The sequence below is a fragment of the Phoca vitulina genome, unplaced genomic scaffold, assembly GCF_004348235.1.
Source record: "Phoca vitulina isolate PV1807 unplaced genomic scaffold, GSC_HSeal_1.0 scaffold90, whole genome shotgun sequence".
Taxonomy (NCBI): Eukaryota; Metazoa; Chordata; class Mammalia; order Carnivora; family Phocidae; genus Phoca; species Phoca vitulina.
Genome location: NW_022589793.1, coordinates 2,188,869 through 2,211,673, shown reverse-complemented (window position 1 = coordinate 2,211,673; position 22,805 = coordinate 2,188,869). Strand labels below are relative to the sequence as shown.

Sequence of the window (22,805 nt, the reverse complement as noted above, 5' to 3'; positions counted from 1 at the left end):
GGCTGGGAGAAGCCCCGGAAGTGATGCACGAGGAAGCCCACGTGTGCGTTTCCATTCCACATGGCGGTGCTCCTGAAGAGGCTGCTGCAGTCCGTGAGGCCCCCAGCGGCCTTGGGCCGGCGCATGGGACGGCGCGAGGCCAGCCTGGGCACTGATCCCGGGGCTGCGGTGCGAGTGCGGTTCGCCCCCAGTCCCACAGGTAACCTTGGCGGACGTGACGCTGCAGGTCGCTGTCCACCGTCCCGTGCCCGCCCCCCGAAGGTTCCCGAAAGAATCCCTTCCGGTGGAGTCAGACTGGGCGGGCAGCGCGACCCCATTTTACAGAGGCAGAAACAGGTCTACGAGCGGAAATTATTCACATAGCCAGGAAGTTCTTTGCGTACCATCTCTTTAGGTCTCTTAGTCGTGTATTCAATAAATGTGTACCGAATACAAACTGTGTACTACGTACCGTTTAGGCATTGGATACGGTGGTCATCGGGAACGTATGGCTCCTGTTCTCAAGAAGCCTACGTTGTAGTGACCGCGACAAACAACGTGTAAAAATAACTACTTTTAGATAGTCACAGGTGCCACGAGAGAAACGAAGCAGGGTAGGGAGCTGGGGATTAGGTAGGAAGCTCAAGAAGGCCTCGTTGAGGACGTATCATTTGAGCTGAGAACCAAAACACAAGAAGCTAACTACCCTTAAGCCTATAGGAGGAACTTTTGGGCAGAGGAAATTGCAGGTACAAAGGCCCTGTGGTTAGAGAGGGAGGCAGGGGCTCATTGTTTACTCTAGTGGAGATCTTGTCGGGGCCTCCCCGCTAGTCCCCCGGTTTTTTTCTCAGGGAGCCCACCTTCTGCCCTCTCCCCACCGAGCGTGTCTCTCTCATTCTGAACCTTAGGATCCACACGTAAGGCTTCCTTTGTGGCAGGATCCCAGCAGCACAGAGTGACAGGATCTTTCCTGGCAGGCAGTAGAATGCAGAGTGGGCTTCTCAAACCGTTGTGACAGGACTGGTTTTTAATTCCCAATTGATTGTGGATCAATATTTTTATAGAACCAACATAAATGAGTTAGTAAAAAGAAAAATTTTAAAAGCATACAAAATGTGAGCCTATTGTTACTAGATTCACCAGATATAAAATTACTCTGTCACATTACTGTTAAGTTTCTAAACATTTATTCTCAATTTCTGTACTTTGTTGTGAACTGGCAACAGTTTGCAGACCAGCACTGGTCTGCGCCTTGCTTTGCAGAGCACTCATAGTAGTTGGGTGCCAAGGCCTGAGATTGGCTGGGTCCAGATTGCTGGCTTTGCCACTTCCAGCTGTGTGACATGGGCAAATTACATAACCTTTCTGAGCTTTGAGTTTTACCCTCTGTCAGGTCGAGTGATGGTACCTGCCTCATGGGTTTGAACTAATGCAGCTGAGGCACTTAGCAAGGTCTGGTGTTCCTAGAGCTTAATAAACAATATTCTCTATTACGATTATAGTTCTCATTTTCCTTGCTAATTTGCAGGAAAAGCCCATACAGAAAAGGTTTTTGACTACAGACAGATAAAAGAATTATCAAGCAACCGAGATCACTAATTACTAAAATTAATGGAAAGCTGTACTTTGATCAACATTTAGGTCTCATAACAACTGTGTAAGGGAGGTTTCCATTTTTTGTTTTTAATCTCTAACAGATGAAGACTGAAGCTCAGACAAGTAGAGTGCCCACGGGATAGCAACCAGTAAATGGATGCAGAATTTAAATCCAGGTTTATTTGATTCAAGGGGTCTTGCTTTCAATTACTGGACCCCCGTCTTCCATCTTGGGGACCACTGATTTTGTGGTGGCCTTGCGATAACCAGCAGAAAGTCACACATAATCAGTGTTGAACGGGAGTCTGCCTTTCGTGTCCTTTGCTGCCTCCTGTTTCTGTAGATGCAGCGAAGCTCATCGTGGAGACAGGGCCGTGGCCTGGACCGAAGAAGACAGGACAAGGGGAAATGGGAAAATGCTTAATTTTAAGCTTTCAGTCAGGAATGATAGAAAAGTAAAATCTTAGGAGTTTGAACTCAGGTGAAGAGAAATATAGTGGAATCAAGTATTACTTTTGGTGTTCAAAGCCAGAACTTCAGGTGAAAATCAGAGAATCTATGCAAAATGTAATTGTATGGTATCTCCAGTTTGTAATTAATTTTTTTTTTTTACCCAAGCACATCACTGAATTTGCACACGCTAAGTGCACGTGTGATATGGCTTCCATGGATAATCCTCTGCTTGTCCTCATATGGGTAAAACTTGGCTTTGAGGCACATCTCAAAATAGAACAGTGGGTGCAGCTGGGGAGAGTTGGAGTCTTCTTTACAACATTACACGCTCTAAGACGTGGGTGGTCTTCTACTTCCGGGATGAGGGGCTAAACGAGTGGACCACTCCCATCCTCTGTCGCTGTCTGTCTGGGTCCTGGCTAGAAAGATGGGACAGGGTAGCAGTTTTTTGAGCTTTGATACTCACTGGGACATCCTGTTACAAGCAGGGCTTGCTTGCTTCTTGGCTGAGGTGTGTCAGTTAATCTTCCCTGTCTTGTCTGAGCTGTTCTCTTTTTTCCCCAGGCTTCTTGCACCTGGGCGGCCTCCGCACTGCCCTGTACAACTATATCTTTGCCAAGAAGCACCAGGGGAGCTTCATCCTCAGGCTGGAGGACACAGATCAGACCCGCCTTGTGCCTGGGGCAGCGGAGAATATTGAAGACATGCTGGAGTGGGCAGGTGAGGCAGGCCAGGGAAGGACCCTTCTCCAAGGGGGAAGAGGGAGCAGGGAAAGGAGCCTGTGGTCTTCTCACGGGGACCAAGATGGAGAACAAGGACTTCCTAGAGAGATGGGTACATTTGTGCTGCCTCGGGTGGCACGTGCCTCCCCAAAACATGCTGAAGCTCCCTGAGGAAAAGCTCCGAGGCTGTTTTGAGGTTCCTGTTCTTACCTCAGGATCTCAGGCCAAGCATAGGGTGGAGCTGGAGAGGCGAGGCCTGTAGTGAGCCGGAGAAAGCTCCAGCCCCTTGTTCCCATGTGGGAGTGCTGGCCCAACTTGTTCAATCTTCTTACTTCCCAGAGGAGCCAGAAATCCAGGTTTTTATTACTGTTTTTTTTTTTTTTAATGAATACTTGCCATTGTTAAACTTGAGCCCAGATTTTTTTTTTTTAAAAAACCACATTGTGTGAGCCAAACAAAATATGTGCAGCCTCTAAAGTCAGTCTTGTGGGATGTTTAATCCAGAAGCCTCCTAAACTCCAGGAAGACAAGGAAGAGTGTACGCTCCCTGGGTCAACAGTTGCCTACCTGTCAGGGCAGGTATAACCAGTTAAGCTCGCCAAGGAAAAATACCAAAAATACCAAGACTTTTATGAGATGTGTATCTTAATCTCAGGTAAATTATTAACGAGACTTTGGGTTCCCAAAGGACAAAAACCAATTTCATTTGTACTTTCTGTCGTAGAATGTTATAGCAGATGCTTAGTTAAGATTAGTTGAATAAGGGTCGCCTGGGTGGCTCAGTCGTTAAGTGTCTGCCTTTGGCTCAGTTCATGATCCCAGGTTCCTGGGATCGAGCCCCGCATCAGGCTCCCTGCTCAGCGGGAAGCCTGCTTCTCCCTCTCCCACTCCCCCTGCTTGTGTTCCCTCTCTCACTGTCTCTCTGTCAAATAAATAAAATCTTTAAAAAAAAAAAAAAAGATGAGTTGAATAAAGGAATTCATTCACAAAGATCACTTACTGTAATGAAGTTCCTGTTCCAGCACTGAACAGAGACCCAGGGCCCAATAAGTAAGGGAGGACAGATGAACAGATTAATTCATCCTCACTGTGACAAAGTGTTGATGAGTGCGGTGGAGACAAGGGTCACAGGTTAGGGAACTGGCAGGGAGGGATCCTCTCAGATAGGGTGGTCTTCTAGGAGGAGGTGACCCGAAAGCAGAGATTGCACAGTGAAGGGCCAGCCCCGCGGTTGCCCGGGCGAAGACTATTCAAAGCAGAGGGAAGAGCAGATGGGAAGGCCCTGCTGCAGGAAAGCGTAGGGTGTGTTAGAGGAACAGCGAAGAGGCCGGCGTGGCCCAAGCACAGTGAGCAAAGCAGAGGGACTGCAGATGTGAAGACGGGTTGGCCGGAACTGAACCACATAGCGCCAGGCAGACCAGGATGAGAACTTGGATTTCAGGGAGCGCCTGCTACCCGTCAGGCACTGTACTAGGCACGAGTGGTACAGTGACAGACAAGTCCCCCCCTCGGAGCTCCTGGTGCAGCACGATTGCGTGAGTGTGGCCTGCGGCCCCTCAGCAGAGCTCCCCCGCCACCAGCCTTGTGGTGAGGCAGAGCGGTGGCTGACTTCTGTAGCTTCCTGCTCCAGGAGTCACCCTGTGTTACTGTTGTTGTAACTGACATATAATTGACCGGATATGAAATTCACCATTTCCAAGTGTAAAAATCAGTGTTTTTTTAGTATATTCACTATGTTATGCCAGCCGTCACCACCATCCAGTTTCAGAACATTTCCATCCTCCGAAAACAAAACCCTGTACCTATTAGCAGTCGCTCCCTATTCCTGCTTCCTCCCAGCCTGGCAATCACTAATCTACTTTCTGTCTGTGCGGTTTGCCGCTTGCGGACATCTCAGATAAATGGACTCGAACAACATGTACCTTTAGTGACTGGCTCTTACTTAGCGGAGGGGTTCTGTGTTGTAGCACATGTCAATCCTTCGTTCCTCTTTGTGACCAAATAATATGCCTTGTATGGAAATACCACCTTCTGTTCATCAGTGGATGGGCATTTGGATTATTTCCACTTTTTTTACTCTTTTTTTTTTTTTTTTTTAAAGATTTTATTTATTTATTTGAGAGAGAGAGAATGAAAGAGAGAGAGCACATGAGAGGGGGGAGGGTCAGAGAGAGAAGCAGACTCCCTGCTGAGCAGGGAGCCCGATGTGGGACTCGATCCCGGGACTCCAGGATCATGACCTGAACCGAAGGCAGTCGCTTAACCAACTGAGCCACCCAGGCGCCCCCTCTTTTTTTTTTTTTAAGATTTAGTTATTTTAGAGAGAGCGAGAGAGCGAGCAGGGGATGGGCAGAGTTAGAGAGAGAATCTCAAGCAGACTCCCCACTGAGCACGGAGTCCCGACTCTGGGCTCCATCTCACAACCCTGAGATCATGACCTGAGCTGAAATCAAGAGTTGGACGCGTCACCGAGCTACCCGGGCGCCCCACTTTTTTGACTCCATTGAATGGAACTGCTTTGAATATTTACATACTAGTCTTTACATGAGCATACATTTTCAGTTCCCCTAGTGGAATCACTCTTAAGCCCTGGGGCGATCCAAGTACCAAACATGTTAAGGTTAGGTCAGGAAGGGACTCCCAAATGTACCTAAGTCACTGTCTTTTCTGACAAATGAAGAAATAGAGGCCCAGCAGGAGAGGGAGCTGAATGATCATGATCACAGCCCAAACTGACTGACTGCTTAGCACTTAGGTAACAAGGCACTGAGCACTTCATGTGTGTTGGCTCGTGCTAACAACCTGGTGATGCCCAGGAGAGTTATTATTCGTAACGAGGAAATGGAGGCTCTGAAGGGTGACTTGCTCAAGGCCCCAGAGCAGGCCAGTGTGTTTGAACCCAGGCCTGTGTGCCTGCAGAATCTGTGTTAATGTCGGGTGTGCAGGATTAATCATGTCCTCACTTTCCAAACTCATTGGAAAGCCATTTGAGGGCAGAAACACCACCGTCCGGCTCTCCTGTGTCCCTTCTATCTCTACGGGAAGTGTTTATTGGTTAAATCTGTCCTTTGTGACCTGAGGAAACTGGACCTTGGGTTGGGGCTGTGGCTTAGAAAAGGTCCCATTTCATTTCACCGCACACAGCATGGCAGCTCTGCAGGTGAGCCTCGGGCTGAGCGCTGTGTAAGTGCTCACGCGTCCCGTTCTTGCTGCCGCTCCGCACGGTAGACCGTCCGCTCTGCTTTGCGGGGAAGGCTGCTGAGGTTAAAAGCATGGATTCTGGGGCCTGCTCGTCTGGGTTCCCATGCAGTTGCACCCCTTGTCCTTGGCCAAGTGAGGGAACAGAGCCCGTCTGTGCTTCAGTGTCCCTACTGAAGGGCATCAGGGGGGCATCTACATGGCAGGGTGGTTCTGAGGCTTTAGTGGAGATCATAGAACATAAAAGCAGCCTGGCAGGTGCGTGGCCCTGCACTCTCACACATCTTCAGGGTCCCTTGTCCCAGCTTCTGAGGCGCAGGACCCGGGGTCCAGCCAGGGCCTGCCGGGCTGTGCCCTGACCCATGCCTCGTTCTCCTGAGCTAGCTGTTCCAGGCCTGGGCTGCTCTCCCGCTCCACAGGGAAGGGATGGGAGGAGAGGAAGTGCCGTCGGGAGCACGGACTGCGGAGGCAGCACACCTCCGTGACTCCTTATGCGGCAGGCCCCACGACCTTGAGCCCTTAGCCTCTTTTATCTCTCAACTTCTCATCTGTACAAGAGAAATCGAAACAGTAATGACCTTGAGGATTGTTGTGAGGATTAGGAGCTTTACTGTTTGCCTACAGCACAGAGAACAGTGCCCAGGAACCAGTGCTGCGAGCGTCTTGGTGATCATGGTCTCTTGCTGTGTCGCAGGTATCCCGCCTGACGAGAGCCCCCGCCGGGGAGGTCCTGCCGGGCCCTACCAGCAATCCCAGCGGCTCGAGCTGTACGCCCAGGCCACGGAAGCGCTGCTGGAGTCTGGCGCCGCTTACCCCTGCTTCTGCTCACTGCAGCGGCTGGAGCTCCTGAAGAAGGAGGCCCTGAGGAACCATCAGACGCCCCGGTGAGAGCCCCAGCCTCTCGAGGCTGCTTCCCCGAAGTTGCGTATGTCCCTGGGCTGTTGCTGCGTGACAGATCGTCCCCAGACTGTGGTCCCTGCACGGCCTCTGTGGGTCGGGAGCCTGGGCACAGCCTAGCTGGCTCCCTCGGTTCAGAGTCTCTCGCAAAGCTCCAGTCAAGGTTTTGGCCAGGTTTGCGGTTTTCTCAAGGCTTGACTGGCGGAGGATCTGCTTCCATTTCTCTCGTGAGGCTGTTGGCAGACCTTGGGCCGCACTGGCTGTTGTCTGGAGACTCGAGCTCCTTGCCACGCGGGCCTGGGCACAGGGCAGCTCCCTGCACAGCAGCTGGCTTCGCTGTGAGTGAGCCAGACCGAAAGCAAGAGAGAGCAAGCAAGACAGAAGCTCGGGTCTTTTCGTAACCGAATCCAGGAAGGGACATCTCACCACTTCTGCTGCATTCTGTTCATAAGAAAGAAGCCACTAGGTCCAGCCCATGCTCCAGGGAGGGGATGCCACGAGGGCAGAAACCCCGGAGGCGGGGATCACTGGGGCCATGTCAGAGCTGCCTGCCACATTGGCTCTCGGGCAGCCCTAACGTGTCATTTCAGTTATTGGTTGTTCTGAGGAAGTAAAATGTTTTCAGGTCCAGAGAGCTATATGTGCAAAGATCTTTCCTAACCCTGACTCTGGCCGCTCCGTTTCCCTCGCCATAGACAAATGCCGTTAGAGTCTTCTTAGGTCTCCTCCGGAGACACTCGGTGCAGACCCCGAGAAATGCGTATCGTTTCTCTTCTCCCCGATCTCAGCGGCAGCACACAATATGCAGACTGTGCACCTTAAGTGTTCCCACTGACCGTCTTGAGGAGACCCAGTCTGTACTGGCCCGCAGGTTTTTGTTTGGCTTGCGCAGTATTCTGCTGTACAGGTGTACCGGCCCTTAACCAGTTTCTTCCTAATGAAGCTTTCTGCCATTTCTAATCTGTAGTTAAGACAGGAGAGCTGGGGTGGATCGTGGTGGCATACATCATTGTACACACGTGCAGGGCGTTTGTTGGAGACCCTCCTAGATGTGGGAACCCAGGGCCAGTTTGGAGCTTTGATAGACACTGCCCTGTGGCCCTTGACCACCTTACTTCCCATCAGCAGTGGCATTGGGACATCTGAGTTCCAGTTGTTTGTTTATTTATTTTTAAAGAATTTTATTTTTTTGGTTTTTTTTTTTTTGAGAGAAGGCGCACGTGTGTGAACACGGGGGCGCTGGGTGGAGGGGCAAAGGGAGAGAGAGAATCTCAAACAGGCTCCACACTGTGCACGGAGCCCAATGTGGGGCTCAATTTCATGACCCTGAGGTCACAACCTGAGCCAAAATCCAGAGACGCTTAACCAACTGATCCGCACAGGAGCCCCTATTTTTAAAGAATTTTAAAAACTTTTTTTAAGTTTATTTAAATAATCTGTACACCCAATGTGGGGCTTGAACTCACAACCTTGAGATCAAGAGTCAGATGGTCTTCTGCCTGAGCCAGCCAGGCGCCACCCCCCCTTCCTTTTTCTTTTTTTAAGGTAGGCTCCACACCGAATGTGGGGCTTGAACTCACAACCCTGAGATCAAGAGTCGCAAGGTCTACCGAATGAGCCAGCCAAGTGCCGCTCGGAGTTCCAATTTAAATGAACTGTTTAGGCAGGGGCTGGATGTTTCTATGAGGTCATGACATTCATTGCAGCATTGCTCTTTTGTTATAAACAGTCCACTTGTCCGTTGGCAGAAGGTTCTTTTTTTAAAATTATGGTCAAGTTCTCTTGTGGAATCCACACAGCCGTTTACTAATTGAACCCTTAACTCTGTGTTAAGGAGTATGTTTTCAAGCCTTACATTTGTGTATCAGGATGCTTTGGGGAGCAAGTAATGGAATGCCCTGTGGAAAAGGGACAAACCAGGGGACCAGGCTGGCTTAGTCAATGGAGCACACGACTCTTGATCTCAGGGTCATGAGTTTAAGCCCCATGTTGGGGGTAGAGTTTACTAAAAGAAATAAAGAATTAAAAAAAAAAGGGGGACAAGCCAAAGCTTCTCGTACTTTCATGTGCAGATGGCTCACCTGGGGATTTAGTTAACACGCAGATTCAGATCCACCAGGTCTGGGGTGCGGCCCGAGATGCCACATTTTGGACCGGCTCCCAGGTGGGGCTGCTGCTGGGGGTCCACAGACCATACTTGGAGTAGCCAGGGCATAACCCACACAGACATTTACCACTTACTCTGCAGAAGTCTGGAGGTGAGGCAGCAGCTCTTTCTGCCCATGGGTCCCGTCCCCATGCTTTAGTAAAACCACCTTTTTGCACCAAAAAAAAAAAAGTCTGGAGGTGAGAGACTCAAGGATAAAACCAGCAGCTTCAAGACATCAGGGCTCTGTTTTGGCTCCTCCCTGCCTCCCCTGCCCCACCCCTATCCGTTGCGAATGGCTGCAGTGGCTGAAGTGGCTCCAAGCGTTCTGACCTCATAGGACAGCAGCTGAAGAGCGCAGGAGGAGAAGGCAGGGAGTAAAAAAGGGGATTTTCCTCTTGTGGCTCTTTCACTCTCGATTGGAGAGAAAATTTTTCCCAGGACCCTAACCCTCCCCTGCCTGCCCCCAAGCAGACTTTTCTTTGAGTCTCAGTGAGTAGAGTGGTCCTACCTGGACCAGTCGCTGGCATAGGGGAAAGAGATTGCATGATCGGCTACACCAGCCGTGATTCAACCCCGGCGACTCGGCATTTTGCCATTTCCTCGCTAACGAAGAAGAAGAGGGACAGGCTGACAGGTAGGCGTGTCTGTCATGCTGTTATCTCACTTGGTTTTCCAATATATCCCTCTTCTTCTTGTCCCTGTTGGAGACCGGAAAAAGAGCTAGAGAAGTACATTACTTACCTAGGTCCTCTAACTATCAGAGACGAAGATAGAACTCACGTCTGTTTTTGGTGCCCCTAGCTACCATGCTGCTCTGTTCTCCGACAGGTATGACAATCGGTGCCGGAACCTGAGCCAGGGGCAGGTGGCCCAGAAGCTAGCCCAAGGCCCCAAACCTGCGATCCGCTTCCGCCTGGAGGGGGAAGCACCAGCCTTCCAGGACCTGGTGTACGGCTGGAATCGGCATGAGGTGGCGCATGTGGAGGGGGACCCGGTCATCCTGAAGAGCGATGGCTTCCCCACGTACCACCTGGCCTGCGTGGTGGATGACCACCACATGGGCATCAGCCACGTGCTGCGTGGCTCCGAGTGGCTGGTCTCCACCTCCAAGCATCTGCTCCTCTACCAGGCTCTGGGCTGGCAGCCACCTCGCTTTGCCCACCTGCCCCTGCTCCTCAACAGGGATGGCAGCAAGTTGTCCAAGAGGCAAGGGGACATTTTCGTGGAGCATTTTGTGGCTGCCGACTTCCTGCCGGATGCCTTGCTTGATATCATCACCAACTGTGGCTCAGGGTTTGCAGGTACCCACCCACCTGGGAGGTCCCTGTGGGACCATAGCAGTGAGGAGCTGGGGCTTTGGTTCAGGCCCACCTGGTCTTCAGCCCCGGCTATGCCACATGCAGTCTTGCCGAAGTTTATTCTTGTGTTTATTGAGCCAGAAATGGTGTTAAGTGCTGGGGCTACAACAGTGAACGAGATAGATGTAACCCCTGCCCTTAAGGACCTTATGGTCTTTGAGCCTCACCTGCCTCATCTGTAAAATGGGGATAAGCATCTTCCTCATAGGGTTAGGATGCACTGAGCTCATGAGTATGAGGCATCCAGGAAAGTATCCGCCATGTAGAAAGCACGGAAATTACAAATCTTTTTTTTAGAGATTTTATTTATTTGAGAGAGAGAGAGCACGAGCAGGGAGGAGGGGTAGAGGGAGAGGGAGAAGCAGACTCGCCACTGAGCAGGGAGCCCCATGCAGGACTCGATCCCAGGACCCTGAGATCATGACATGAGCCAAAGGCAGCTGCTCAACCGACTGAGCCACCCAGGAGCCCCGAAAATTACAGATCCTAGGATTATGACCATTATATTACTATCTCTGTGGCAAGTATGGGTTTCAGCAGTGTTACTAAGATTACTATGACCCTAGTTTATTTCAGCTGAGCCTTTACCCTTGGCCCAAGACTTAGAGCCCAAAGGTTAAAGAAGCACCAAATTAGGATGACCTCTTTGTGGAGGGGATTTCTGAAAATGTGGCAGTGATAGTCTGCTTACTGTTTATTCTGCTCTTACCTGGCTTACTCCTTGAAATATCCTTGAGAGATATTTATTATCCCTGCTGTTTTTTTTTTTTAAAGATTTTATTTATTTATTTTGACAGAAAGAGAGACCGCAAGAGAGGGAACACAAGTGGCGGGGGGGGTGGGGGTGGGAAAGGGAGAAGCAGGCTTCCCACAGAGCAGGGAGCCTGATGTGGGGCTCGATCCCAGGACCCTGGGATCATGACCTAAGCCGAAGGCAGACGCTTAATGACTGAGCCACCCAGGTGCCCCATGCCTGTTGTTTCTAAGAGGATTGAGAGGCTCGGAGAGGTTTGAGTGACTTACCAAAGTCACACAGCCTGTAAGGGACATGGCAGAGGCTCCCTTGAGGCCCAGGCCTGACTATGATGCCCATTGATTGTATGGGGCGGAGCTGCTGCTCAGGAGGAGGGACTCCTAACGTGGCGATTCTCAACGCTGCCTGCACTTGGGAATCACCCGGGAGGCTTGTAAAACATACTGATGCTCAGACCGCATCCCAACCCAGTGGAATCAGAATCTCTGGGTACAGCCAGGCCATGAGCATGCTGTTCCTGCAGCTCGCATCTTTGGGGGCAGTGAGGGTCGTTTAGCCTGATTGTTTTCAAACTTGCTTTTTCTGCGGGACAGATTCCTTTTTGTACATGAAAGCTCATTCAGATCCTTGATCTATAAAAGAGCTAGAAGTTGAATCCCTTTGGTCGGAATGCAATGGGGAACCCAGAACACGCTCACCCAGCCTCCCCTGTGATTGAAAGGAGAGGCATGGGGCTCAGGTTGGGCGTGCCTACTTACAGAGAACCAGATGGGCAGGACCTTGTCAGAATTGATAACACAGTTTGACCTGACCCGGATCACCTGCCACTCAGCCCTGTTGGACCTGGAGAAGCTCCCAGAATTCAACAGGTGAGTGGGGAACCTTGGCGGGGGCGGGTAGAAAAGGACTTTCTTGCTAATGATGGGTCTCCAGGGCAGAGGGTATAGTGGGCTTTGGAGTCACACGGACCTGATTTTGATTGTGGGCTCAGGTGTCTACCGTTCTGTGACCTGACACAGAGCATGTAAGTCACCTAACCTCCTGGATCCTCTGTTTCCTCTTCTCGAACATGGGACTGATAACAGTACCCACCTTGTGCAGTTGTCGTAAGAGTTCAGTTAAACGTTGCGTCGAAGTACTTTGCACAGCCCCTAGCACATAGAAAGTGTTCAGTAAATAGTAGGTGCTGTTTTTGTCATTACCATTGTCCTGGCCATCCCTGGCATGGATTCTGTTAACCATGGCCTGGAGAAGGGGCATCTTCATCTCAGAATCACCCCCCAGCTCCCGCAGCCAGCAGTGAATGAGCGTTGTCTCATGGCACGTGTTGTACATTTCACGTAGTTCTTCACTCACACCTCTAAATCCAGTTACGGTTCAGGTCACTGTTGACATATCCATCTAAGGGTCTCAGTGGTAAAGCCAGTGGACAGATGTGTACTTAAGGGACAAGGGACTCATTGATGCCATGTCCTGAGCACCAGTTTGGGGACAGGCTCTCCTTAGTGCTTTACTTGCGTGAGCCCAGAGCGTTCACATTGACTGCAGGTGTTTTAAGGATGTTACTTCATTTATTTCTCCCATTAGAGCTCTAAGGGCAGTTCCATAACTAGCCCAAGTTCACACAGTAAATAGCAGGCATCTCTCGAATGGGGCATTCAAGAGCGAATGCAACTTGTACCCTACTTTACTGATTGTAAGGAAAGCAGCATCTCAGGGAAATGGGGACAGAATGGGGGAGATACCTGGTGACCCATTCTAGTCCCCCCGAAGCGTGAGGGCAGCCAGAGGAAGGTAGAGGTGGGCTTTGCTCAGCGTGAATCAGGGAGGAGGTGCAGTGTTGGAACGGACGCTCATGAAGTTAATGCAGCCAAAGCTGTCACATTTAGATGTTTCTAGCATCGAGCCACTGCTGTGATTATTTCTGTGCTGGTAGTAAAGGTAGTAATAGTAGTTGTCAGAGCAGTGCTAGAGGTGTGTTGGGAGTAGTAACAGTAACGACCGTCTGTCTAGCACTTACTGCCTCCCAGGCCCTGGACCTGACGCGTGTTATCTCAAGCTTGGCCACTAGGGTCTCTTGATTGCTTTCTTTTTACTGTCTCATCTGGCTGCTAAGGCGGTCTTAGGAACAGTTTCAGCATGTGGTATTAATTCCTTTTTAAGAAAATCATTATGGGGGCGCCTGGGTGGCTCGGTCGTTAAGCGTCTGCCTTTGGCTCATCATCGGGCTCCCTGCTCCGCAGGAAGCCTGCTTCTCCCTCTCCCACTCCCCCCTGCTTGTGTTCCCTCTCTCGCTGTGTCTCTTTCTGTCAAATAAAATCTTAAAAAAAAAACAACTATTAAAAAAAAAATCATTATGTTTTTTAGATAGTTGTGCGCTCTAGATAGCTTCCCAGAGGGTCTCCTCCTTCCACCGCTGATGTGCGGGAGCCTCTGTTCCGACCCCCTGCCCATCTCCAGCTCTGTGCTTTACAGATGGTCCCTCATTTAATCTTCACAGTGTCCTGTGACAGAGCCCTCCCTCCCCCCGTCATCCCCACATGATCGTGAGCATCCTGAGGCTCTAAATGTTCGTGTAACTTGCAGCAGACATCTCACAGGGCTGGTCTGATCCGCAGGCCTGTCCGGTTCCAGAGCCCAGGACATAACTCACCCACCACTGCTGCCTGCCTTCCATGCCAAGGACAAGGGCCAAGCTCCTGCAGATTGGTCCTCAGCCCTGTACCTCTCCTTCTTGGGTCCCTGCGACATTGCTGGGGACACAGTGAGGGCAGCCTAGGGAGGGGACTGAGGACCGACAGGGCCTGCTTAGAGGCTTTGCTGCTTCCAAAGAGAGGGAACAAGGCAGTTAGAAGAATTCTGGAAAAGAGAACATTCGAACTGACAAGAAAATCTGAACTTTTTAACTGTGAGCCCTGGATTGAAGCAACTCTGTCCTCTGAACTGTCCCCTGGCTTCGAATCCTAGAAATCTGTATTCTTGACCTCTGCCTCTTTGTGCCAGAGCCCCATGCTTTAAGCTGTGCCAGGAGGCAGACACTTGCAGAGTCTGCCTTGTAAACTTGGGTGCCTGTAGAGACCAGGCCGGTGGCAGGTGGCCGGCCGGGAGAGGCACTGGGGAGCAGAGGGCCTGGCAAACTGGAGCATGCTGTGCCTGTGAGCCAGGCAGCCTCCACTCTGCACTGGCCACTGAAGCTTGGGGAATTCGGGCCCTTTGCAGCCAGATCTTTGGATTTCCTGAGAGAGATGACAGAAATCTCTATTTTTATGTGATCTCTTCCTAGTTTAAAATGTTAGCTCCTATTTTAGAAACACTGAAAACAGGATATCCTTCTGGGTTGCTTGGGGCTCTCAGGCTGCTGCAGACCTTGGCCAGATCCCTTTCCTGTATATATTCAGTTTCTAGGCTGTGGGAGGGGCAGCTCACATCATGTGTCATTCTTCCAACCCGCCCCCCCCCCCAGCCCCGCTCCCCTGGGGAGAGAGGGTTTGGGCAGGCTGGCGATGCCAGGGTCAGGATGGTCCCTCGGCTTCTCTTACAGGCTGCACCTCTGTCGGCTGGTGAGCAACGAGACCCAGAGGCGCCAGCTGGTGGGGAAGCTGCAGGCCCTGGTGGAGGAGACGTTCGGGAGCCAGCTGCAAGACCGGGAGGTCCTGGACCCGGCCTACGTGGAGAGGATCATCCTGCTGAGACAGGTGTGGTGTCGGGGAGCTCCGGGAGACTGAAGGAGTGGGTGGCACCCCCATTGTGTCTGAGTGTGTCCGAGCCCTGTGCACAGCACATCCAACGACTGCCTCTTCCCCCTAGGGTCACATTTGCCGCCTGCAGGATCTGGTCTCCCCGGCACACTCCTACCTGTGGACTCGGCCTGCTGTGGGCCTAGTGCAGCTGGGCACCATTTCGGAGAAAGTGGACGTGATTGCCAAACGCGTGCTGGGGTGAGTTCCTACAGGCCAAGCTCAAGGCTCCGCACCTGACTTCCCTCTCCCGGGGCCCCCTTCCTCCAGGGCTGGCTGTGGGGCCCCCACACCACCCCATGGCTGGCAAGAGGGTTTGGACAAGATGATCGCTGACTGGCTCTGTTTGGCAGGGGGCCTTCCCCAGAAGAACCCAGACCCTCCCCGGAAGGGGCGGCATGTTTGGGCTTTGGGGTTGGGTCTCCCTGTGTTCCCTCCTAGTACCGCCACTTACCCGGTTATTCTCCTCCTGCCCACACGGCATCACTGTGGCCAACTTACTGCACCTCTTTGAGCTCCCATTTCCTCGTCTCCAAGGTAGAGATGACACTATAGTTCTTACCTCTGAACAGGAACAGAAATACAACCAAAGCTGGCTTAAGCCCAGTCTCATGCAGGGGCCAAAAATATGTCACCAAGACCTACTTTTTCTCTCTGTCCCTTTGGTTTTCTGCTCTGTACTTCTTCGTACTGGCTTCTTTTTCTGCAAGGACTCTGCTTTGGGTGGGTGAAGGGTAGGACTTTCTACCAGACAACAGAAACGATAGTGCTTACCCCATATGGAAGTGGCCATCCAGGGCTGAAGAGCTTTTCCCAGGTCTCCAGGGTCCTGCTGTCCCTAGATTTTGCTCTTGTCCACGTGGTGCATGGTGGCTCACAGATCATCCACAATTCAGCCAGAAGAGGAAGGAGGAAAAAGGGAAGGACAGGACGCTCCTTCCCCTTACGGACCTGACTTAAGAGTTACACATTCATTTCCACTCGTATCCTGCTGGCTAGAACACCTGTCTTGGTGGCCACACCAAGCCACACACATGGAAAATATAGATTTTTTAACTTGCCAGCCATGAGGCTGGCTAAAAATTTTATCACTGCATACGAAAGGGAGAAAGGATAGAAGGGACACTGGCAGCCTCTCTCCTATCTGCGCTCTGGTTGTAAGACCGCACCAACACTGCAAAGCCTCAGCTGTGTCTTGAGATGGACGCTGACAGAGTCCGGGTAGCCTCATTTTCCTGTCCCCGAACCAGTCATCGAAGCCTGGAGAGTGTGACGTGCCCATCAGCGTAGGTTAGCTCATCATCTCCTGGGCTCTAAATGGACCCCCAGTCAGGGCACATGGGCTGAGAATGGGAGCCAGGTGATTCCCCAAGGAGATTTGGGGTATCAGGAGAAAGGCAGATGGATGCTGGGCAGCAAAACCCACAGTATCCTTTTTATTTACCTCCTCCCACCTTTATTGTGAAGGTTAAAGTAGGTAATAAGTGTTCGCTTATGTACATGCCTGTAGCAGGCTATTATATATATTTTATACATTAGGTACATATACATATGTATATGTGAGGGGGGTGTGTGTGTGTGTGTGTGTGTACTTCACAGCAACTAAGGAAGTATCAGGTTAAAACGTTATCTCCATTTTATAGATGAGAAAATTGAAACAGAGAGGCTAAGTAACTTGTCTAAAATAATAATAAGTTGGAGGAGCAGGGATTCAAACCCAGGCAGGCTGGGACTACAAGGCCATATGTTTCTCTGTGCAAAGTACTTGGACAGTGCCTGATACCTGGAAACCTCAATATATTTTAATACATATTTGGAAGTGATAAGAAAACAAGCACATGGCAAAAAATACAGTAATATACAAATGGTACAAGAAGGTCTATAGCAAAAAGTGTGTTTTCCGTCCTACTCCAGCTCCCAACAGAAATGCACCACACTTAGCAGTTTCCTTTGCATAATGTGAGAGTATTCAACAATATGTTTATATAACTCCGTTCTTAGAAGTTCTTAAATTTTAAATTTAGTATTTTGATTATGAACACGTTCAGATCTCTCAAACCTGGTTTTAAAGCCTAGAAAGTATAAGAAAGGTAGATAATTGGGAAACCCATTTCTATCCTTGTCCCCCATCCACCCAGTTTCCGAACCCTCTGTACGTTACTACTATTCCTAATTATATCTAAATGATCCTTCTTTTTTACACAATAATATGGTAACACTGTTCTGTTCTGTGTCTTTGGTTTGTTTCACTTAAGATACTGTGGATCTGCCCAGTGCTTAGAGAGCGTTCTCATTCTTTTCTACAGCTACACCTATCCCATTATGAAACCACTTTACCATAATTTATTTAACTCATTTCCTATTGATAGACATTTGGACTGCTTCCAGATTTTACCGTTACAAACAATGCTGCAATGAATAGCTGTGTATAGACATCATTAAGCAGGTTTGCAAGTATATCTCCAGGATAAATTCCCAAGAGCCGTTATTGTTAATACTCCCTTAATTTATGGCATTCTACCATAGGGGCCCTTAGTTCTGATTCACCAGGACCATTGCCTTAACTCCCATCCCTGCCATGGGGTTAGATTTCAGAGACAGTCTGGTGCTCCCACTCAAGGCAGGAAAACTGATACTCAAGCATTCCAGAGCTGCCAGATTTCTCGAAGTCCCTTCTGTGCCCACGCCAAGCTCTGGGCCAGCTCTAACGTTTCCTGAGCTGCCATTGTTGGCCGCCTGGGGCTTGTCACTCTTTCACCAGTTCCTTGGCAGCCTGCTTCCCCGCAGTGACGTGGAGGAGAGTACCTATTTTTTCCCACGTTACATTTTATATTTTCCGGATTTTGTCTCCTGGATTTTGGAAATAACAGTCATCATGTGGCCCAGTTAACAATGTAGTAAGAATGACTACTTTTGCCTCCCACTGAAACTCAGTTGCTCAAATGCGGAGTTAGGGAGGGAATCTGTGAGTGCGAAGCGGCAGTCTCTTCGCGTTACTTCTGAACATGGTTCCCCGGGGCCAGTAGCCCCTGCACGAAGCCCAGCCTTGGAAGGGGGCTCTCTGGACCCCAGTGTGCCCAAGCGGTATCACAAGCATCGTGGATCGTCCGCACCGGCAAAGCTCTCCAGCCCCAGCTCCTGAGCAGCATTTCCAGTTGGAGTCTCCATAGTAGCTGAAGGGAACTGGCAAGGTGCCATCAAATAGACCCACCCCACCCTGCGTCTGTCTTATGCTCTGACTCAGAGTTGTTGTTATTCTTTTTTGGCAAATCCAGCTCTAAGTGATTGGGGAGTCTCTTGAAACTTAAGCATGCTTGTGAGAGAGGATCCCAGCTGGCCTGCCAGGAGAGCAGAGAGCAGTGACTGGCCTATTGGATTTTAGGTCTTGAGTGCTTCAACTTGTAGGCAAAGAATGGTTGTAGCAAGAAGGGGGCGCCAGGCCGGCTTGTGCAGAGACCTGCGCTCTGGTGGCCCCGGGCAGCAGGCACCGCGACCCTCTTCCACTTTGGGAACTGCTTCACCCTGGCCTACTTCCCCTACTTCATCACGTCCAGGTGCAGCGGCCTGCCGAGGACAAGGCCTTCTGGAAATGCATGCAGGCTGGGGTCACCTACCTCTCCATGCCGCTGTGCAAGATGCTGTTCCTGGCCGCTGGGAAGGCGGCATCTGTGACTTCACTGGGCAGTTCATAAAGGCCAGCATGGATGTGCAGACCTGATAGGCCTGGATCTCATTGTGTCCCAGAGTGGAGGCAAGGGAGAGTGCAAGAGCATGGTTGCTGCCCTAAAAATTAAAAAAAAAAAGAAAGGATGTTTGTAGCAAGTTGGTGGCAGTGGTGTTACAGGAGCTGGGGTCTCCTGAAATCTTTCTTCCTGCCCTTCTGTGCTATACACTCCCCCAAAGAGCCTTCCCTCCACTGCATTTCAGGTAATTTCCCAGAGGGCTTCCTTCTTCCATCCTGTGTCTAACCTGTTCTAAGTTCGTTTTTTTAGATTCTCTTGCAATGTCCTTGAGCTCTTGGATTTAATAACGTTAGCTAATATTTAATCTTTTAATGTAATACAAGATCTAATACTTTGGAGTACTTACTGTCTGTTCAGGCAATGTACTTAGTGCCTGACAAGTTTTAACTTAGCCCCACAAGAGTCCTGTGAGGTGCAGACACTCTTACTATCCCCACTTTACAGATGAGAAAACTGAGGCATAGAGATCACATAATATTGAGGTAGAAATTAGTAAAACCTCTTATTATGGAGTTTTCCTATATTGTGCTTGGATTATCTGTGTATGTGGTCTCTTGGTGATTTTTCTTCCTCAACTTGGATGGGGGTGGGGGTAATAGATCTTCCTTCCCTCCCTTCTCTCCCAAGCAGGCTTGAAGAGTCACAGCTGACTGTTCATCTTCTGAAATTCTCCCTTTCACCTGCTTGCCACTGGCCCCCATAGACTGGCTCTTTCCTAGGCTTTTGTTCAGTTTTTTTTAAGTTTATTTATTTATTTAATTGTTACTATTATTAAGTAGGCTCCATGCCCAGTGTAGAGCCCAGTGCGGGGCTTGAACTCACAACCTCAAATCAAGACCTGAGCTGACAAGAGTCAGACGTTTAACCGACTGAGCACCTAGTCGCCCCTGTTTATTTTTTTTAGTAATCTCTGCACACAACGTGCAGCTCGAACTCACAACCCTGAGATCAAGAGTCGCATGCTGTTCCAACTGAGCCAGCCAGGCATTCCTCTTTTCTAGGCTTTTGGAAGGACCCGGTACGAGCTTAACTCAGGACATGCTGAATAGCGAACTGAGGAAGGTATCCGAAGGCCTGGAAGGGACCAAACACAGTACTGTGATGCGGCTCCTCCGAGTGGCCCTCAGCGGACAGCTGGTAGGTGGGCAGATGGGCTGGACGGTTCCCTGGAGCCCCTCATTCATCCATTCAACTGACATTCACTGGTCGGCACTAAAGTCTGGCTCAGGGATACAAAGAGAAATGAAGCGGGATCGTTCCCTTCAGTCACTTAGCAGATGGTATTTATGGAGTACCTACTGTGTGCAAGCACTGTGCTGGGTGCAATGGGTACAGCAGTTAATGAAACACACCCACTCCCTACCTGCATGGAGCTGGTGGTTGAACGGGGGCAATAAACATACCAGCACAGGAATACAGGCTCCTGGGAGCCAGCCTCAGCCACAGAAAGTAAAGACAATAGAAGGCTAACTGCCCCTTGGGGGGCGGGCGGCAGTACTGGGGTTGGCCTGGGGCAGAGCGCCTGCAGACCAAGGCTGGGCGTTTGCTCTTTCAGCAGCTTAAGGCAGTGAGGCAGTGTTTTCTTTTTTTGTTCTTAGCAAGGACCCCCTGTAGCCGAGATGATGGTGTCCTTGGGAGCGAAGGAAGTGCGGGAGCGAATACAGAAGGTGCTTTCCAGCTAGAGAGCAGATGTGCAGGACAGTGGAGGTGGCCCTAGGAACCTGGATGGACCTGGAAACCACCTTCAGAGGGAAGCGGAGGGGCCTGGAGCCCACCAGGAAGCTCGTGGAAGGAACCCCGAGAGGAAACAGTCTGCGGGTGCACACCAAGGGAAGCGGAGGGGCCTGGAGCCCATCGGGAAGCTCGTGGAAGGAACCCCGAGAGGAAACAGTCTGCGGGTGCTCACAGTGCATTTATGGATTCTTCTCACCTCGTGTCTGGTTCGGACAGCATGTTACACGGCACAGGTTAGGGGCTGGTTCACATTCAGCTTAGGCTGCCAGACAGGTGGCTTAAACAACAGAAAATTATTTTCTCACAGTTCTGGAGTCTGGGAGTCCACGCTCAAGGTGTCAGCAGTTGCGGCTTCCCAGAGGCCTCTCTCCTTGGCTTGCCCATGGCCACCTTCTCTCTGTGTCCTCACGTGGTCTTTCTTCAGGGCACATCTTGGCATCTCTCCGGGTGTTCACATCTCCTCTTAGAAGGACATGGGTCAGGTTGGAGTAAGGCCCACCCTAATGGCCCAATTGTAACTTAATCACCCCTTTAGGGATCCTGTCTCCACATCCAGTCACGTTCTGAGGTCTTGGGGGTTAGGGCTTCAGCATGAGTGTTGAGGGGATGCAGGTCAGCCCCTGACAGCGCGGCAGCTCCCTGGACATATGGGTCTTGGTTCTCTGGCCCCGTTGGGATGTGGAGCAGGGAAGGATGGCTGGTGCATGCAGGGCTGAACTGGACGGCAGACCCTCTGGGGCTTGTAAAAGGAGAAGTGACCGTCTGCCAAGGGTGAGCACTGCGTTTTATACTGCTCTTGGTCCTTGCCCTTGGGGCATCCTGTGTCTCCTTCTCTAAAGGTCATCTCTTTCTCTTTTCCAGTTCTCCAGGCCTGGTCCTTGGACTGGACCTTCGCCCTGCCTGTTTTACACCTTTTTCTTCATATCCACCTCTTCCTTCTGCCCATTTTTGTAAGTCATTGTCTACAGGTTTCTGAAATAAGATGTTCTTTTTATTTTTTATTTTTTTAAGTAATTTCTATGCCCAAAATGGGGCTCAAATTCACAACCCCAAGATCAAGTCTCATGCTCTTCCAACTGGGCCAGTGAGGTGCCCCTGAAATAGATGTTCTTACTGGGGTAAATAGGAATGGCTAAAGTGGAAGGAAGATGGTGGCTGTCTATAAAGACCGTACTGGAAAAAGAATAAATAAAATAAAAATTTTGGGGGGAGGCACCTGGGTGGCTCAGTCATTAAGCATCTATCTGCCTTCGGCTTAGGTCATGATCCCAGAGTCCTGGGATTGAGTCCCGCATCAGGCTCCCTCCTCAGTGGGAAGCCTGCTTCTCCGCTTGTGTTCCCTCTCTCGCTGTCTCTCTGTCAAATAAATAAATAAAATCTTTAAAAAAATAAAATAAAATTTTTTTTTAAAAGATCCTGCTGGGGCTTCTAGACTTTCCCCATGTGGCAGCCAGCCTCCAAATGAGAAACACTGTAGTCCATCGCCATTCAATTTCCACAATCCCATGAGAGAGGTATTCGTATTTGTGTTATAAGTGGGGAAACTGAGGCTCAGAAGAGTTAATGAACTGTCCCAAGGTTACAGTATGAGGCAAAGCAAGGATTTAAACTCAGGCTTATGACAACCCACAGTCCAAGCTCAAGTCTTAGCTACGGAGTAACATCGGGGCCTCTGCTTCTACGGCACAAGCATGGTTATGAGAAACCGGCTCATGAATTGATAAGCTGCTGCCGCTTTCTCAGTTGGAGGGAGCTGTCTAAAAAGCGGCATGTGTCTTCACACTGGGGGTTTTGCTCAGTACCGTGGGTGTGGGTGAAGGGACTCCACACATTGGAAATAACCTCAAGTCCATTCCCCCAGGCTTCTGAGAGCGTGGTGAAGTGGTAGAGGCCATGGAGGCCAACTACTAGACTCAAAAGCCAGTTCTACCATCTACTCACCATGTGACTTCTGGACCTCAGTTTCCTCGTCTATAAAATGGGGCTGGCAAGTGTTCCTGTCTCAAAGAGTCGTAAGGATTAAAATAGATGTTATATGGAAAGTTCTTAAAACAGTGATTGGCACTTAACCAATGTTATCTATTACCATCATCATCACCACCGGTATTTCCATTCTTAGAGAGGGCGATCTTGATTGTAAAGCATAGAAGCATTCAGACTAACTAAAAAAAAAAAAAAGATTATTTATTTGACAGAGAAGGAGCAGGGGGAGGGGCACTGGGAGAGGGAGAAGCAGACACCCCGCTGAGCGGGAAGCCCAACACGGCTCAATCCCAGGACCCAGAGATCATGACCTGAGCCTAAGGCAGACCCTTAACTGACTGAGCCACCCAGGCCACGCCCCACCCCCCACTCAGACTAACTTGAACTGCAAAAGAAATTTATCAGAGAGGTAGGACTCTCACAGATCAAACGGGAGGACTTCCAGCTGGACCTTTCGAGAGCCTGGAATCTGTACCTGCCAACCCACTGGGACTCAAGAACC

The 22,805-nt window shown here is 50.3% G+C and overlaps 1 protein-coding gene across 3 annotated transcripts; it reads left to right on the top strand.

Annotated features, from left to right (window-relative positions):
* Positions 1-32: 32 nt before the first annotated feature.
* EARS2 (glutamyl-tRNA synthetase 2, mitochondrial) lies at positions 33-21,533 on the top strand. 3 transcript variants are annotated; one of them, XR_004298330.1, is made up of 10 exons: positions 33-199; positions 2,593-2,748; positions 6,643-6,832; positions 9,823-10,295; positions 11,867-11,975; positions 14,648-14,801; positions 14,914-15,044; positions 19,588-19,723; positions 20,185-21,091; positions 21,182-21,533. XR_004298330.1 is itself a non-coding variant. In XM_032396250.1 (9 exons), the coding sequence occupies exons 1-9, from the start codon at positions 61-63 to the stop codon at positions 20,266-20,268; spliced, it is 1,572 nt and encodes a 523-aa protein (XP_032252141.1). In that variant the 5' UTR covers positions 33-60; the 3' UTR covers positions 20,269-21,533. The 3 variants fall into 3 exon arrangements, 2 of the variants coding, with proteins under 2 accessions (XP_032252141.1, XP_032252142.1); XM_032396250.1 differs by having other exon boundaries at positions 20,185-21,533; XM_032396251.1 differs by lacking the exon at positions 33-199 and adding an exon at positions 206-728 and having other exon boundaries at positions 20,185-21,533.
* Positions 21,534-22,805: the final 1,272 nt, after the last annotated feature.

Bases quoted from the DNA above. Each gene is read 5' to 3' on its own strand.
- EARS2 (XM_032396250.1), top strand. From the start codon at position 61: ATGGCGGTGCTCCTGAAGAGGCTGCTGCAGTCCGTGAGGCCCCCAGCG. The intron at 11,976-14,647 runs GTGAGTGGGGAA...CTTCTCTTACAG, and splicing joins AAGCTCCCAGAATTCAACAG to GCTGCACCTCTGTCGGCTGG. The intron at 15,045-19,587 runs GTGAGTTCCTAC...CCTCTTTTCTAG, and splicing joins ATTGCCAAACGCGTGCTGGG to GCTTTTGGAAGGACCCGGTA.